General features: G+C 40.8%; 1 protein-coding gene across 1 annotated transcript in view; it reads left to right on the top strand.

Annotated features, from left to right (window-relative positions):
* Positions 1-14641, top strand: part of LOC115011007 (uncharacterized) — a 29121-nt gene extending 14480 nt beyond the window's left edge. Inside the window, exons 10-26 of the mRNA XM_029435934.1 lie at positions 490-641; positions 1065-1203; positions 1618-1740; positions 1828-2025; positions 2806-3240; positions 3284-3427; positions 4222-4496; positions 5793-6042; positions 6465-6554; positions 7372-7698; positions 7778-7948; positions 8133-8310; positions 8414-8530; positions 10881-11174; positions 11478-11719; positions 11957-12015; positions 12376-14641. Coding sequence (XP_029291794.1) covers positions 490-641; positions 1065-1203; positions 1618-1740; positions 1828-2025; positions 2806-3240; positions 3284-3427; positions 4222-4496; positions 5793-6042; positions 6465-6554; positions 7372-7698; positions 7778-7948; positions 8133-8310; positions 8414-8530; positions 10881-11174; positions 11478-11719; positions 11957-11995 — 3174 coding nt within the window. The 3' untranslated portion in view covers positions 11996-12015; positions 12376-14641. The remainder of the gene's footprint in view (positions 1-489; positions 642-1064; positions 1204-1617; positions 1741-1827; positions 2026-2805; positions 3241-3283; positions 3428-4221; positions 4497-5792; positions 6043-6464; positions 6555-7371; positions 7699-7777; positions 7949-8132; positions 8311-8413; positions 8531-10880; positions 11175-11477; positions 11720-11956; positions 12016-12375) is intronic.
* Positions 14642-15081: the final 440 nt, after the last annotated feature.

Below are 15081 nucleotides of genomic sequence, written 5' to 3'. Positions count from 1 at the left end.
GGCATTAATAGTTTGTTTTAGGGCCTGTTAAAATGTAAGAAATGCACTGAAGCCACCTCTAAGATGTGGCTTAGTATGTGCGACTGACGTCACTGTATTTGTAATCATATACTGTTTAAGGCTTTCGCCTAATTGTAATTTGATCTACATTTAGCAATATTTACATATACAATATACATTACTGTATTATAATGTATTTTAATTATACAAAGTATAAATGATACAGTCATTTATTTGTACATTAGTTTAAAAGGCTGTCTGTTTCATTACTTTATATTCATGTACTAAATATACAAATGACAATTAATCTGCATGAGAAATAAAGAAAAATAAATTGGTTTTAATAACCATCCGCTTGTAGTGATACATGTGACATTATCAGGTTTCCACTGTATTAGTGAATGCACATGGAAAACAGTCGATATAACTGTTGATGTGAAGCCGTTATTGTATCATTCTCTGATCTTAAAACTTCTCATTGTCAAACAGACTGTGCAGCAGTGCATGGTGGACCAGAGGACTCTGATGAGGAATGTCCTGGAGGACAGCCGATTGGTCAGCCTGCAGAGGGAGGGCGGGGCCATCCTGGCGAGGCTGAGGAAGGAGAGTGACCTTAAATACCCCCACTGCGAGGATCTCAGGTAAACCTCCCACTGCTATATTTACATGTACACAACAATCCAGGGATTGGCTCTACATCAACGTCCTTTTTGGGGTCAACTCGTTTAAATGGCCCCTATGTGAACCTGTGAGTAAATATTCTAGCTGCAAGAAAACAAACCTCTAAACATATTCCTGCCAATCAACACACCAGAAATAACTGGTTAAAATGATCAAATTGTGCAGCTGCAGGCTCATTATTTGATAGCAGGTGAATTCAGATACGCCGGACAGAAACAAATATTCCAGTAGTAGCCTTTTGTCCTTGTGAGGACGATGCTCCATTCACATACAACACTCGACATCTGACTTTGTGCAAAGTGAGGGGGTCCAAAACCCAGCTATCCATTTTATCTGTTATTTATTTTTCTCAAGCCTATGATCTGTCTTTTTTCTTCATACAGTGACGCAGTGGACTCGGTGACCAGCCTGTACAACCACGTGGAGGAGCAGGCTCACGTCCTCGTGCAGAGGTCCAACATGTCAGTGGAACACCTGGAGTATCTGCTGCAACTCAGAGAGTTGGAGGGACACTTCATGCAGGTGCATATTAATAGCTGACTATCAAATCTGCCTACTGATGTTCACATGCAACTTACTTTCTAAATATATTAGGTTTGGTTAGTGCAGTAATAAAGGACATTACAGTTCAGTACGGCGATCAAATGATAATTTGTCATGTGGGTGGTAATGAGTAGATCCAATGTCCTTCATTGAATTTCAGGATTTAGCATTTTCAATAGGAAATTAATTGAAAAGTTTTGTTTAAAATAGATGAATCTGTTGTTTTTCTAACATGAATCAGGGAGCACAAAGTGATACAGTTCAGTAATGTTAAGAAACAAAAAATGTCACAGTTGCACACATTACATTAAAAGTAGGACTTTAAAAAGAAGTTACGCATGCACATGCTCATTTTCCCAACACAATATTGTTTTGCATCTTCTGTCCCTGCAGATGCAACAGTGGTTTAATGTAGAGGGAGAGCGCCACCTGCCGGAGGCTGGATCAGTCGAGGACTCTGGAGACCAAATGGAGCAGATCCTCAACCGCTTCACTGGTTTCCTTATTGAAGCTAATGTGAGTCTCCGTTTCGTTGTGGCTGTCATGTGTCTGTGTGTATCTGTCCGTCCACCTGTCTGAATCTCTCTCTCCCTCCTCCTGCAGGACCGAAGACACCACGCCATGACGCTCGTGTCAGAGGCAGAGAGACTCCAGCAGATTGGGTTCTCCTACCCAGAGACGGAGGCTTTCGGCACTCTAGTCTGCACCTTCAAGTCGGGCCTGGAGGACTTTCTGTGCAGGGCAGAGGCATGCGGCAGGGAGCTGCAGATCATGGTCAACGTGTGTGATTTTTGTGAGCAGGTTGGTGTATAAGATATCATTATTATCAGTATTCAAAATTCAAGCATTCAAGATCAGTCTGCAGCTAGTGCTCTTACCCTGCAATTTCTTTTACTTTTTTGCAAATATAATGTTTGCCATGCATGCAATAATATAGCTACAGTATATCACTACAATGTAGAATAATGCAGGGCAGAACTTAAGCAATCACACACCTATGTAACTGAGCAGCTTTTTCAAATACTTGTACAATTGAGAATTTTCTAAAATAAGTAATTCTTTTTTAAATTAAGGAGATTTATTAAATACTTCTGCAGAGACTATAATTGCAGCGTAGACCCCAGTTATATTGTTTTGGAACAATCAATTGTTTGATGATCCTGTCTCTTGTAAGGTATTGTAAAATACTTATTAAAGGTCATTGCTTTGGGCAGAGGTTGGTATATTCATTTAGAAATTATCATTTTTGTATGTGGATGATTTTTCTTTTCTACCCAAGAGATATTTTGGAAAGAAGGCAGCACTTCAGCAATAATGAAAAAGTAACTAATGTCTTAATGTGTGAACCCTTCATCAGAACATATATGGCATGAATTATTTCTCTTTTTGAACTACTGTACACATCATGCAATCAAGAGTACCTTTAGCACTTTTATACTTTTTCCTGAGTAGTTTTCAGCCACTGCTACTTGGTTAACAGCACTTTTGCCTGAGTGGTGAACATGATAATAAATAAGTAAATGAGAGCGGGTGCTTTTGTTTTCATGCATAATAAAAGAAAACCTCTGTAATCCAAAACAGGCTAAAACTCTGGCCAGGGAATGCATTGAGCACCTGGACCAGACTCAATCCAGAATCCACACAATGCTGGACCATGACCAGAATACAGCACCTGTCAAGCAAACATACACTCAACCAATACAACACAGAAACCGAGACTCCGGACCGAGCCTGTCTGATGTCCACGCAGCTCACGCATTAGACCCAACCACCGCTAGTGTTTTACTGTCAAGCAGTGACACCTCCATCCTCCAGACTTTCCAAGACAAGTTCCTCCAGTTCAGCCCAGAAAGATTTCAGGAGGTGAAGGCCCAGGCCAGCGCCCTGCGGGGCTCCAGGGGGATGCAGGTCTGGAACATAGCCTGGCTGAGATGCCAGGAGGCAAAGCAGCAGCTTCAGGAGAGGATGCAGGAAGTGGACGAGGTTTTCCTACCAGCAGACAGACTCAAGCAGCTTGTGTGAACGTCATTATGTTGATGTGGTGAGCACTAATGTTCAGACTCCGTCCGCCGGTGGCCAGAGTCTGGTGGTACAATCAACGCCCGGGCCTAGTCACCCGCAGTGGGAGGGCATCGTGTCGGGAGCGGTGGATTTAGGGAAGAGGAGGCCGATCCTGGGCAGCAACAACACAAACTCAACAACTGTAGCCTGCTGTCACAACAAACCTGAGGATCACAGCCAGGAGTCAAAGGATCCTCCAGACTCACCTCACAGGTCATTTGTTGGTCCATTCATCTCATTATTATTAGTAGGATTTAGAGTTGTTGGTTCCCTCGACTTCCAAACCGTTCTAAAACATTGCTGGTAGAAAGTAGCATTTTCTGTGTAAACCTTTGATGATGGTGCTGATAGCGACTAGTGGATTAATCGATTGACAGAAAAATAATCGGCAACTAAAATTGACGCATCAATAGAGTAATGTATCCGTATATGTATATCATATTAAACTGAATATCTTTGAGTTTTGGACTCAAACGAAGACATTTCATCACCTCGGACTTTGAGAAACTGAGATGGACATTTTTCACTATTTTCTGACGTTTTATAGACCAAACCATTAATGTAAAATGATGGGAAGACGAATCGATAATAAAAATAATTGTAAGTTGCAGCCCTCATTTTAACCCATTTTGAGCTGGTAGCCAGGCCACGTGTAACAGAGGGGATATTCCCAATCTGTTGCAGCTCTTCACTGAAGCTCTACGATGTTTACACTGTGTGAAAGTTTCTCAGTATTGGTGTCTTTGTCATCATTCAATAATAGGTCGGCAAGGAGAACAGAAAGAGAGACGAGGAGGAGACAGACGAGCAGAGCGAGGAGTGAGAGAGACGCCGCTGCTCTGTCTCAGTCCCACACTGTCGGCTGCCAGTGGTTTCCATGGGGACGAGGTCTTGGAGCGAGGTCGGTGAGCCAGGACTCGTGCGCCACAGGAGTAGCGACGCCAGGGTCATCCACTCCTCCAGAGCAGCGGGTTCGATCCCCGTCGTCCTGCTCCCACCACTGGTCAGCCGTCTTGTCGAATCCTCCAGGAGGCTCAGAAGTTCCAGATCTCCCGACACGGGAGCTTCTGCTCCGAAGACTCCTGTATGAGCGACCGGGGGGCTGCAGGGGGTAACGGGACTTCATGCTGCAAACACTCCAGCCTGCCCATCGGGAGATATGAGGGGGCCTTTGGTTTGGCAAATCCGCAGGAGAGTGCCAGCAGTGCCCTGTAAGTTTTCTACATCTGGGTAAAATGTGCTTACATTACCGATTGGAAAAAAGTTTTGCTTTGCAAGATAATATTCTAGTTGAATGACATGCCTTTACATTTTTACTAATCTCGTAAGTCTTGCGCTCTTTTCTGCCTCTAAGCTTCCAATGAAGTACTCCAGGTAATGTTTCCTCTGATTCTCTTCACTTCTCTTTTTCTAATTGTCAACATGATGGATTACTGAACAGGCGTACCAGACACAGACCCTCTGTTTACAGTGACTGCTATTATAAGATCTACTGTACAGTATGTTTCGCATGTTTATGGGCTCAGTTATAAGTAGGGATATCCCAAACACGTTTTTGACTCCTGATAACAATTTGTCTCCTTTTAAAATGCAATGCAAGTATATTTTATTTAGTTTTTTTGGGATATTATAATATATATATATATATATATATATATATATATATATATATATATATATATATATAGGCTACGGTATGCCTACAGTAAGTAAACTTAGTGAAGCATTTTAAATATGTTTGCATTTGTCAGCAGAGGAGCTGCTATGTAGGATGGAGGAGGGGTTTTACTTGTCTGCCCATAATCTCATAATCCATCCATACTTGGCGTGTTTCTTTTCTTTCACAGTACATGCAGGGAGAGTAAAATGACAGCATGTCACTGCACCATGTGTGGAAATGGGAAAGCGGTTTATATTCTCACCTCACTGCAGTGATGTTCAGGTGTAATCCTTGACTCCTTGATATCACTGTTGGAGGTGATTACAGGTGCCTCAAAGCACCCAACACCCAACCACACCCATCTCTGATGCAGGCTGTGGTCGGAGGTGAAACAGGCTTCACAATTTGACCCAGAGATGGAAGCAAAACACTGCTTTTCAGCATGATATTGAGTTACTCTTAAATATTAGTTCAGTTAATGTGTGTAAAGAGCCTAATTTAGATCTGACTAATCAATAAACAACTGTAATACAACAGGAAATCAATTGAGCATCATTCAGCAAATACAACAAAGCAATGAGAAAACACATGTAACATGATGGAGAACGAGAATATTCAAAGCCTTTATGACCAACCCTAGTCGACACAGCAATACCAACATTAGACTTAAAACAAACTTTACTAATGTTATTTGGTTTGTAGAGATGCAGGAAAAACCCACAAACTAGGTATTCAAAGGACGAGGAGATGAAATGAGCAAATACTACTGGCTAATAGATGTGTTATTGAAGCATATGCACTGTTTATGTCCTGTGTTGGAAGTCATTTGTTCTGTTTGTGTTACCAGGAGACTGCAGCGTGTCCTGGAGGAGCTGGTGTTCACAGAAAGGGAGTATGTCCGCTCACTGGGCTACATCCTGACCCACTACCTCCCCCTGCTGGACAGACCACACATCCCCCAGGACCTCCGGGGCAAGCGAGGTGTCATTTTTGGTAACCTGGAGAAGCTTTACGACTTCCACAACCACTACTTCCTGCCAGAGCTGGAGGCCTGCCAGAGGGAGCCCGCCATGGTGGCTCGCTGCTTTCTCAGACATGTGAGTCGTAACTCTACAACTGTGATGATAATCATATATATCATTTTTGTATATAACGTTTGAAATTCTCATATATAATATATTTATGAAGCAACATTTTTCCCGTTTGCTTAGTTTTTTATCTGATTCTGTTTATTTCTATTTCTATTTTCATTGTATGATTGAAATAACTTACGAAACCAGTCTTTGAACGGATGGCAAAACATGTTATTGTGATATATAAAATAATCCCACTTTACTATCAAAATGTTATGAGAGACAGTCAACATGTACAGTAACAATGATTTTAGTGATACGATCATGATAGATGACCAATCATCATATCATATCATTGCAGATATGTGTGGCTACTAATGGAGTTAAAGTTGTCATATTAATAACATACATTTTCTAATAAGGTTTAACTTGGGCTCTTTCCACAGAGCGAGAGTTTTGGCCTGTACGCTCTGTACAGTAAGAACAAGCCTCTGTCAGACGCCCTGATCCTCTACCGGCGCCATGACATCTTCAAGGTCAGTTTATGTGTCATGTCTTTCTCTTAAAGCAATACCTTACCTACAAAATGATCACTTGTATATCAATTACTCACCACATGTGACCTTTAAGTCTTGAGGAAAACGTTGTTTTTCTTGCATACCTCCACGTTGAACGAATGATCAGAAACGGAGAAAAGTCTTGATGAATTCAAACAGTAAAACTATTTCAAAATATCCGTGTAATGGCAATTTTCCACTTTCCAATGATTCAATGTTCCAATGTTCTAATACCATCCACACAGGTAGGTTTGTTCTTACGCAGAGTCAGAGTTTCCAGGTCGTTTTTGAGCCCATGAAGTTTTATTTGTAGGTTTGTTGCCGATGAAAAAAGGTGGTGAACATACCGGGTTTCCCAGTGCTGAAGCCTAGTGGTAGCTGTTGCCGTTCCGGTTGTAGATATGGATGGTTTGCGGTTCTATGGATGTCTGTTTGTGCCTGTTTCGTCTGTCTGATTGTCTGTCTGTTCGGTTCTGTTCTGTCTGTTCGGGTCTATCGCTGGTGAGAACTGTATGCTCCCTCTATCTGTGTTCTATCACCCTTTCCTGTCACCTGTGCCCCGTTATAAACAGACATCCTAGTGCATCTGATCACCGCCACCAAGTGTCCAAAATAATATTGCAGGGTTTAAACCAAACAACAATAAATGCCAACAATAACGCAAAATGGCTCCATTTTAGTAGGTTCAAAGGTGCATGTTCAACTCTGATGGTTGCAGTTGTCATCAGCTCCTGGGAGTGTTTGTGCCACGCTTTACCTTTCCTGCCTTAAAGTCACATTTTGTTTCCCCTCACAGAAGAAGCAGCAGGAGCTGGGCGACATGATGGACCTTTCATCCTACCTGCTGAGGCCCATCCAGAGGATCAGCAAGTACAGCCTCCTGCTGCAGGACATGCTGGCTCTGGCTGGCTCACACAGGCCAAAAGACATGATCCAGGATACACTGCTCGCATCTAGTGTGTGTGCGCAAAGTGTGTGTGGCCCGGTTTCCTTTGTGCCTGATCTCACGAGCAGGGAGAGAGAGCGAGAGAGGGCTGAGATCCAAGCTGCTGCAGACCTGGTTCGGTTTCAGATGCGTCACGGCAACGATTTGCTCACCATGGACGCCATCCAGGAGTGTGATGTGAGATATTGAAATGACTGATAAGATATACTTAATACAGTTCAATTAAGTCAACAGTCTCATTTCTCTGCTCTATCAGGTGAATTTAAAAGAGCAGGGCCAGCTGATTCGCCAGGACGAGTTCACAGTTTTCTTCCGAAAGAAGAAATGTGTCCGCCGCATCTTTCTCTTTGAAGATCTCATCCTCTTCAGCAAGACCAAGAGGACCGATATTGGCAACGATGTTTATGTCTACAAGCAGTCATTCAAGGTCTGCACACATCCTGTTTTATCAAGAGGCTTTTGGAGCCTTAATATTTAACCTTTTTTATGCTGTTGTGATATGCTGTATATTCTATTTCCAGTAGTTTTGATGCAAAGTTTCCCAGTGAAGCAGAAACATCTAACCACCTTTGATTATTTACATCAATGTCTCTTTTTGTTTTCTCTCCCAGACGAGCGACATCGGGATGACCCACAACTCAAGTGTGAGTGGCTTGTGTTTTGAGATCTGGTTCCGCAGGAGAAAAAGCGGGGACACCTACACCCTGAAGGCCTCCAGCATGGAGGTGAAGAAAGCCTGGACTACCGACCTGGAGATGATTCTGTGGGATCAGGCCGCTCACAGCAGAGGTAGTAACTGCAACATATGTTATTTAGAAAGTACTTACCTACGGGTACAGTTTGCAAAGTGTTGCACAGATTTTAAAAAACGTTTTGTTAATATATGTTCCAGAGCTGCGTATGCAGGAGAGGGTGTTCATGGGAATGGGCCGCAAACCTTTCATGGACATTCAACCTAGCGATGCTGCCATCTGTGATCGAGCCGTCAGCTGCGCCCTGCCCGGGAGAAGTAAGGAGCTGCACACACAAAACCTTTCAGAGCTTCAGAATATTTTCTTCAGACTAGACACTTTATTCATAAAATACACTAAATGTACAGGTTTCAATATTTGTCAGAATGTACTGATACATGTCACAGTAAGGACCTCACATGAACATGTTTGTGCCATAACTCCTGTTAGTTAATGATGATATATAGAAGCCTTTATTCTTCTCGGATAGGAGGCTTCTCTTCTTCTTCTTCTTCTTCTTCTTTCTTCTTCTTCTTTTCTTCTTCTTCTTCTTTTCTTCTTCTTCTTCTTCTTCTTCTACTTCTTCTTCTTCTTCTTCTTTCTTCTTCTCTTCTCTTCTACTTCTTCTTCTCTTTCTTCTTCCTTCTTCTCTCTTCTTCTTCTCTTCTTCTTCTTCTGTAAAATGGTTCATTATAGCAAGAAAACACAACAACACGTACTCTTAGATTCTCCAGAGCAACTTCTTGGTTCAACCTACTGTAGTTATGTACTGTACATTAATTGTGTATTTTCCAATATAATGATATTTCAGGTATATTCCCTTCTGTTTTTTATTTATTTATTTGTACTTACATGTGAATTTGTTTAGATATTAATGAGATTTATTTTCTGGTAAATGATGAGATTGACGTTAGACATTTTTTCATCCAACACGCAGAAGTTGGTTAATCCACCACTTTGGTTCAGACTCAAGACACAAAACATATATTTATGGTCATCGTGGGATTAATCCTAATAAATGTGATCATCCCATGACATTTCCTCTAGCGCAGGGGTCGGGAACCTATGGCTCGCGAGCCATATGGCTCTTTCGATAACGCGATATGGCTCACAGACAATTTTGAGCTGACATTTTTTAACTTAACAAGTAATAAATAATTATACTGTGTCACATTCATCGCGAAGCTGCGCAAAGTAAGCAGTAGACCTGGGGGGGGGGGTCAAACTCATTCACAGAGGGCCAACATTAAAAACTGGGACTACGTCAAGGGCCAAACACGGTCCACATTTATTGAACAGGATAAACATAAAGTGCAAAAAGATATGGAACATATTTAAGTCAACTGCAGTCGGATTGCTGAGCAGTTCAGTTTTCATTTCTGAGCTGCAAAGTCGGCAAATGGCTCTCAGTTGATCAGCAGAATGCTGTCGGGAACACAGCGGTGGAGATGTTTGTCAGTGTTTGGAAACACGTAGTGACCAAAGTTTCCTTCTGCATCAGAGTCTCCCACAGGCAGCTTGGCTTATAAAGCTCTCACTGCATCAACATGTCCGTGATCACACGGCCCTGAAGCTGCAGGTTTAACAGTGAGATGCTTCGTTATGTCGCACAAACAGTCCAGCTCACATCGTCCCAGATATCTGTGCTGTGTTTCCCTTTGCTTTCCAAAAACTTTCATTTCATTCACACATTTAGATTCTTCCTCAAATGTCTTTTCCCGTGGTTGTGCCATGCATTGATTTAATTACCAAAACCGGCGGGCCAGTTATGACAGACATATGATATTTTCTCTCGGCCGGATATGATTGCCTTGAGTTTGACACCCGTGCAGTAAACACTGAAACGTGCTCATAAATGAGATAAATAACGTAAGCGTTTAGTTTATTTAATAAAAAAGCTCCTGTTCAATGCAACACTGATACCTCTATTAGTACTCGGAGACGTGCTATTCTTAATCAAATGCACGCATAAAGTTGTGTTCAAATTTATATGGCTCTCAAGGAAATACATAAAAAAAATATTTGGCTTTTATGGCTCTCCCAGCCAAAAGGTTCCCGACCCCTGCTCTAGCGCCACCATCTGGTTCACATTTGTATTTTTTAGAGAAATATCTCAACTGTCGGATGGATTGCCATGAACTTTGATACACACATTCATGTTCCCCTCAGGATGAATCGTAATAACTTTGTTGATACCCTGACTATTCGTCTAGCGCCATCATCAGGTTCAAATTTCTATTTTATTTTATGACCAAATACCTGCAAAACTAACCAAATTCCCATCAGCTTCAGCTGTGCTACTTAGCAACTGTTAGTATGCAAACATGCTAAACTAAAATGATGAACATGGTAAACGTTATGCTTTCTAAACATTAGCATGTTAACGTTGTGAGCATGTTTGCAGTTTGCTTAAAGCACTGCTGTGCACCGCCTCACAGAGAGGCGAGCATGGCTGTAGATTCTTAGTCGTGTTTCCATATTATTATTATTTTAAAGATTTCTTTTTTCTTTTTTTCTTTTTTTACATATTTCACATTTTGTTCTTATGTTTAACTTAACGAAACTAGTAAGTAACTGACCCAGCCCTTTATTTTCTCATTGATGTCACCTATCTATGTGTGTCGTCAGTCCCAGTGGCATGTTGTTCACACAGGAGTGTATCCATCTTAGAGTATCCACGACCACACTCCATTGGCTCTGGCAGCACCGCCTCCACCACCCTCAGCCAATCATCCTCCTCTTCTGGCCGGGGCTCGCTGCCCCCTGCTGGTTATCCCGGGAACCAGTCACAGGGGGTGGAGACCGGTCCTGCTGTCTGCTCCTCCCCTGAGGCTGTGACTGAAAATGAACTCAACAATCAGCATCTTCATCAGCATCATCTTCATCGTAACTGTGAAGAATGGAAAAGTCATCATCCGCTGAGTGAGTTTTTATTTTATATATTAGTTTTTTAGTCAGATAGAAGAAGGGGCTGTAGGCTGCTGATTTCTTGGCTCAATAAGACTCAAAATAAACTGAAGAAATCAAATGTCAAAAATGTTCATTATTATCCACCTAAAGTGGTGTGACATCTGTTGGGAGCATCAACAATGATCAATATGTGTCATATCTGGACAATGGGAACATTTTTGGATTGTCATTTTGAAATTTGAACACATTTTCTCAGAGCGTCAAGTAATACACAAACCTCCGCTTTCATGTTTCAAGTATCTGTTTCTGCTTTAGTGGACAGCACATCATCATCTGCAGAACACATCAACCTCTTCAGCAGCTCCGACCGCAGCTGCCTGTCTGCTATTGGTGGAGAGGTAGTGGACGACTCCTCCTCGATTGAGTTCCAGAGTTCAATTACCCGCCCACCACTTTGTCGGACCCCCAGCCTGAGGAGAGACAGCTCACCAGCAATTACCAGAAAGAAACCAGGTGTCGCCCCCAAACCTCCACCTCTGGCTAATGCTCAGCTACAGGTGAAGGTGTAACAATGTGACCTTCTGAATTGTATGTATGAGCTGAGGACAATGGAGCAAGTATCAGAATGTGTGTTAGTGTCAATATTAAAGCCTAAACGCTGAAGGTTTTGCCCAGAAATTTCCCAAAATTGATTATAAAGTATTATTAATGAAATAATTCATGTTACAGGGTTGTTGTTTTTATTATTTTATTGTTTTGAAGTATATTGTAATATTTGATATCTTGCATTGCAGGGTGATGACATTATAATCGGAAAATCAACAGAGGTTTAACCCTGGATTTCATGCAGAAGGTAAAAATGGAATATTCTTAAAAATAACATTTGTTAAAGTGAAAATATAAAAAGATATGGTTTTTTTTGTAAAAGTTTAACATAGTTAAACAGGACACACAGTAACACTTAAATGATATATTTTGATATAATTGAGTTTAAATTTAAATTTGTGGGACATTATTCATAATTATTAATAAAACTATTAATATTTTATCCAATTACCCAGCCGTCTCAGATAACCTTGCTTTGCGTGAAAGGTGTTATACTATACAAATTATTAATACTAACATTATTAGTATTATTGTTGTCAATTATAACATTATTATTCTTACCAATGTTCTCTGTAGTAAGAACACTTTGCCTTTAATATTATTGCAGATCATCGTTCTACTGAAGCTGCTCAGTCCTGCTGGAGATCCTCTGGCTGCTCTGCAGACGGACAGTTTATCTGAGTGAACAAAGTTATTTTATGTGGCTACACAGTCAGTCAGGCAGTCAGCTTTGTCTGGTCATGAGGTTTTTAATGATTTATTGAACCAGTTGAGGTTTGGTGTGTTGGTACCATATGTCAGTCATTCACATGTGGTTGTCCTATATCACGTTATATATAATAATAACCGCGAAAGAAAGAAGAAGAGGCTGCCACATGGATGATGTTGTTGACAGAGTCATCATGTACACACACACACACACACACACACACACACACACACACACACACACACTATTTTGAGGGATCTTCTGTACTGTACAGCCTGGACAGTTATTAATTTGTAGGGATCAAAGAGTGTTGTATATATTATCTTCATGGAAATGAACAGCTTGTGGAACAAACACAGGACCAGCATCGCCACACACGTGGGAGACCCCTTCAGGTGTATCGCTCCGTGTTTCATTCTGCTTTTCATTTCTTAGCGGGCAGTTGAATACTCGATTCTGATTGGTCAATTTCGACATTCTACGGTCTGTTATTTCTGTATAGCAGACATAAAGACCTAAAGACGCTCTGGTCATGGACACCTTCAATCATTTCAATCCGCAGAAACAAGTCCGGTAGAGTTAACAACGTCAGCTGTGGCCAAAAAACAAACATTTGTTTTCCGTTCCTCCTTCAGAAAACACCATGGAATATTTGTTCAATATTCATTTGTATATATGTGGAGGAAACAGTCATGATGGCTGAACTGTCCCCAGTAAAGAAGAGAACAAGAGAACAAGAACAGAAAACAGCGCAGAAAAAGCGAAAGAGGTTAAAAGGCACAGAGCTGGCCGCGTCGGGGTCCTGCTCACCCTGTCGGGCTTCATTTTGCAATAATGAGCGGCTCGTGCACATTATCCCTTACTTATTCTCTCGACAGCTGGACAACGTTGTTTTGGTTACAAGTACACAATAGGAAACTTAATGGAGTCCAAGAGCAAAGCTATCCTGTGGCCATAAGCCCAGCACTCGCTGAATATACACACTTGAAGTTGATTGCCATAAATGGAGAAGGATACGATATGCTGAAGTAAAAAGGATTTGATAATGTATTATTTAATATAGAAGTACTTAATATATAAAGATATTTGTTTTTCTCCTACACCATGAGGGTTCCCTGTTAACTCATTTTGGGCCTCTTTTTTTTTACGACTGCCGTTTGGTAAACATTTGTTTGTATCTTTCTGGCTCTGTGATTCTTACAGTAGTCTGTATTTAATAAGTTATCAGAAGGGACATACCACTTGCTTATGTGCTTTCACATCTGGATTTGAATTACTCTGTAAGCCGTTCATTTGATACAGAGAGAAAAGATCTTGAAGGACTTCCAGGCAGAAACCACTTACTGTTATTTAGGGTCCACTAATGGTTACGTACTGATCAATGTTCCAGCTACATCCTCATGAAGATGACCATTACAGAAAAGTATTGTTCAGATTATTTAGTAAAAAGTTATTGATGAAACGTGTCATTGTTTTATAAGGTCAGGAAACAAAATCATGACAGGTTGTTGATAAACTGAGGTGATAATGTTTGTTCAGAGCCACTAACTTTGTGTGACTTGGCAGATCCATGTTTTTTTGTATTGCTTACTTGCTTGCTTCCAAGCTTTTGTTCATTCATTCAGTTATTTCCGTATTCAAATGTGAGGTCAGTGTATTTGTTGTTTTCTTTCTTCTTCTGTTTTTTTTAAAGATAAAGTATCATATTGTGTGGTTTCTCCCCTTTGAACTGTGGCCAGACAGACCTCAGCAACATGAGGATGTCATCAGACTGATGATGTTTCACTTCCTTATTCCACAGACACATAATTCCTCAGAGGGACTGCAGACACATTGCAAAAGGTTTCATTTCCCCGTGCGCAGATTTTAGTCTGATGAAAAGCACGCATTCAAGTTGCGGTTTCATGACTTATGTTTAACTTCCTTCAGTAACTCAATAGTGTAAAAGTGAAAGTCTCACTATGTGACCTGGGAGAAATGTGTGCCTTGCAAAAGAAAAAAACAGTTTACTGTATGATGTGTAATTTCATGTTTTACATTATAGAATTGAATTAATCCGTTTTTGATTCATTTTGAATTATAACATTTTGTTTATGTTGAATCATTATACTAATTTACAGTATGTTGCAGCGACGAAAAAATGGCATAAATAATTTATGAAAAATCTTTTTTTGTTGGTTTTATTTTTATATTTACAAAAGAAATCGCTTTAAAGCAGGGGTGCCCAAACGATCGGTAGTGCGGGTAGATCGCGCACCGTTAACATGGAACATGTATTTTTTGTTGCACGGTGGACAATCTTTCAAAGGGAACACCTCTTATCTTGGACTGATATTGTGACACTGAAATAAAATATTTATTTTAATATTTCGTCAATTAAAAAATGCGTCACATTCTCCTGCGTCTACGGGCGCGCTGCCTTTCCCTGCAGGGGGCTTATCTTGAGTTGCAGACCCCCGCCTAACTCGTTATGCTAACCATGGATAAAACCAAAACAAGATAAAAATAATAATATCTTTATAAGATATTAAGCTGCAGCTATACGTTTTTTTTATTTCAAAGTGGGCTACATTTTTTATTCATTTCATTTTTATATTGTATTTG

The sequence above is a fragment of the Cottoperca gobio genome, chromosome 7, assembly GCF_900634415.1.
Source record: "Cottoperca gobio chromosome 7, fCotGob3.1, whole genome shotgun sequence".
Classification (NCBI taxonomy): Eukaryota; Metazoa; Chordata; class Actinopteri; order Perciformes; family Bovichtidae; genus Cottoperca; species Cottoperca gobio.
This window is presented reverse-complemented; position numbering and strand designations above follow the sequence as displayed.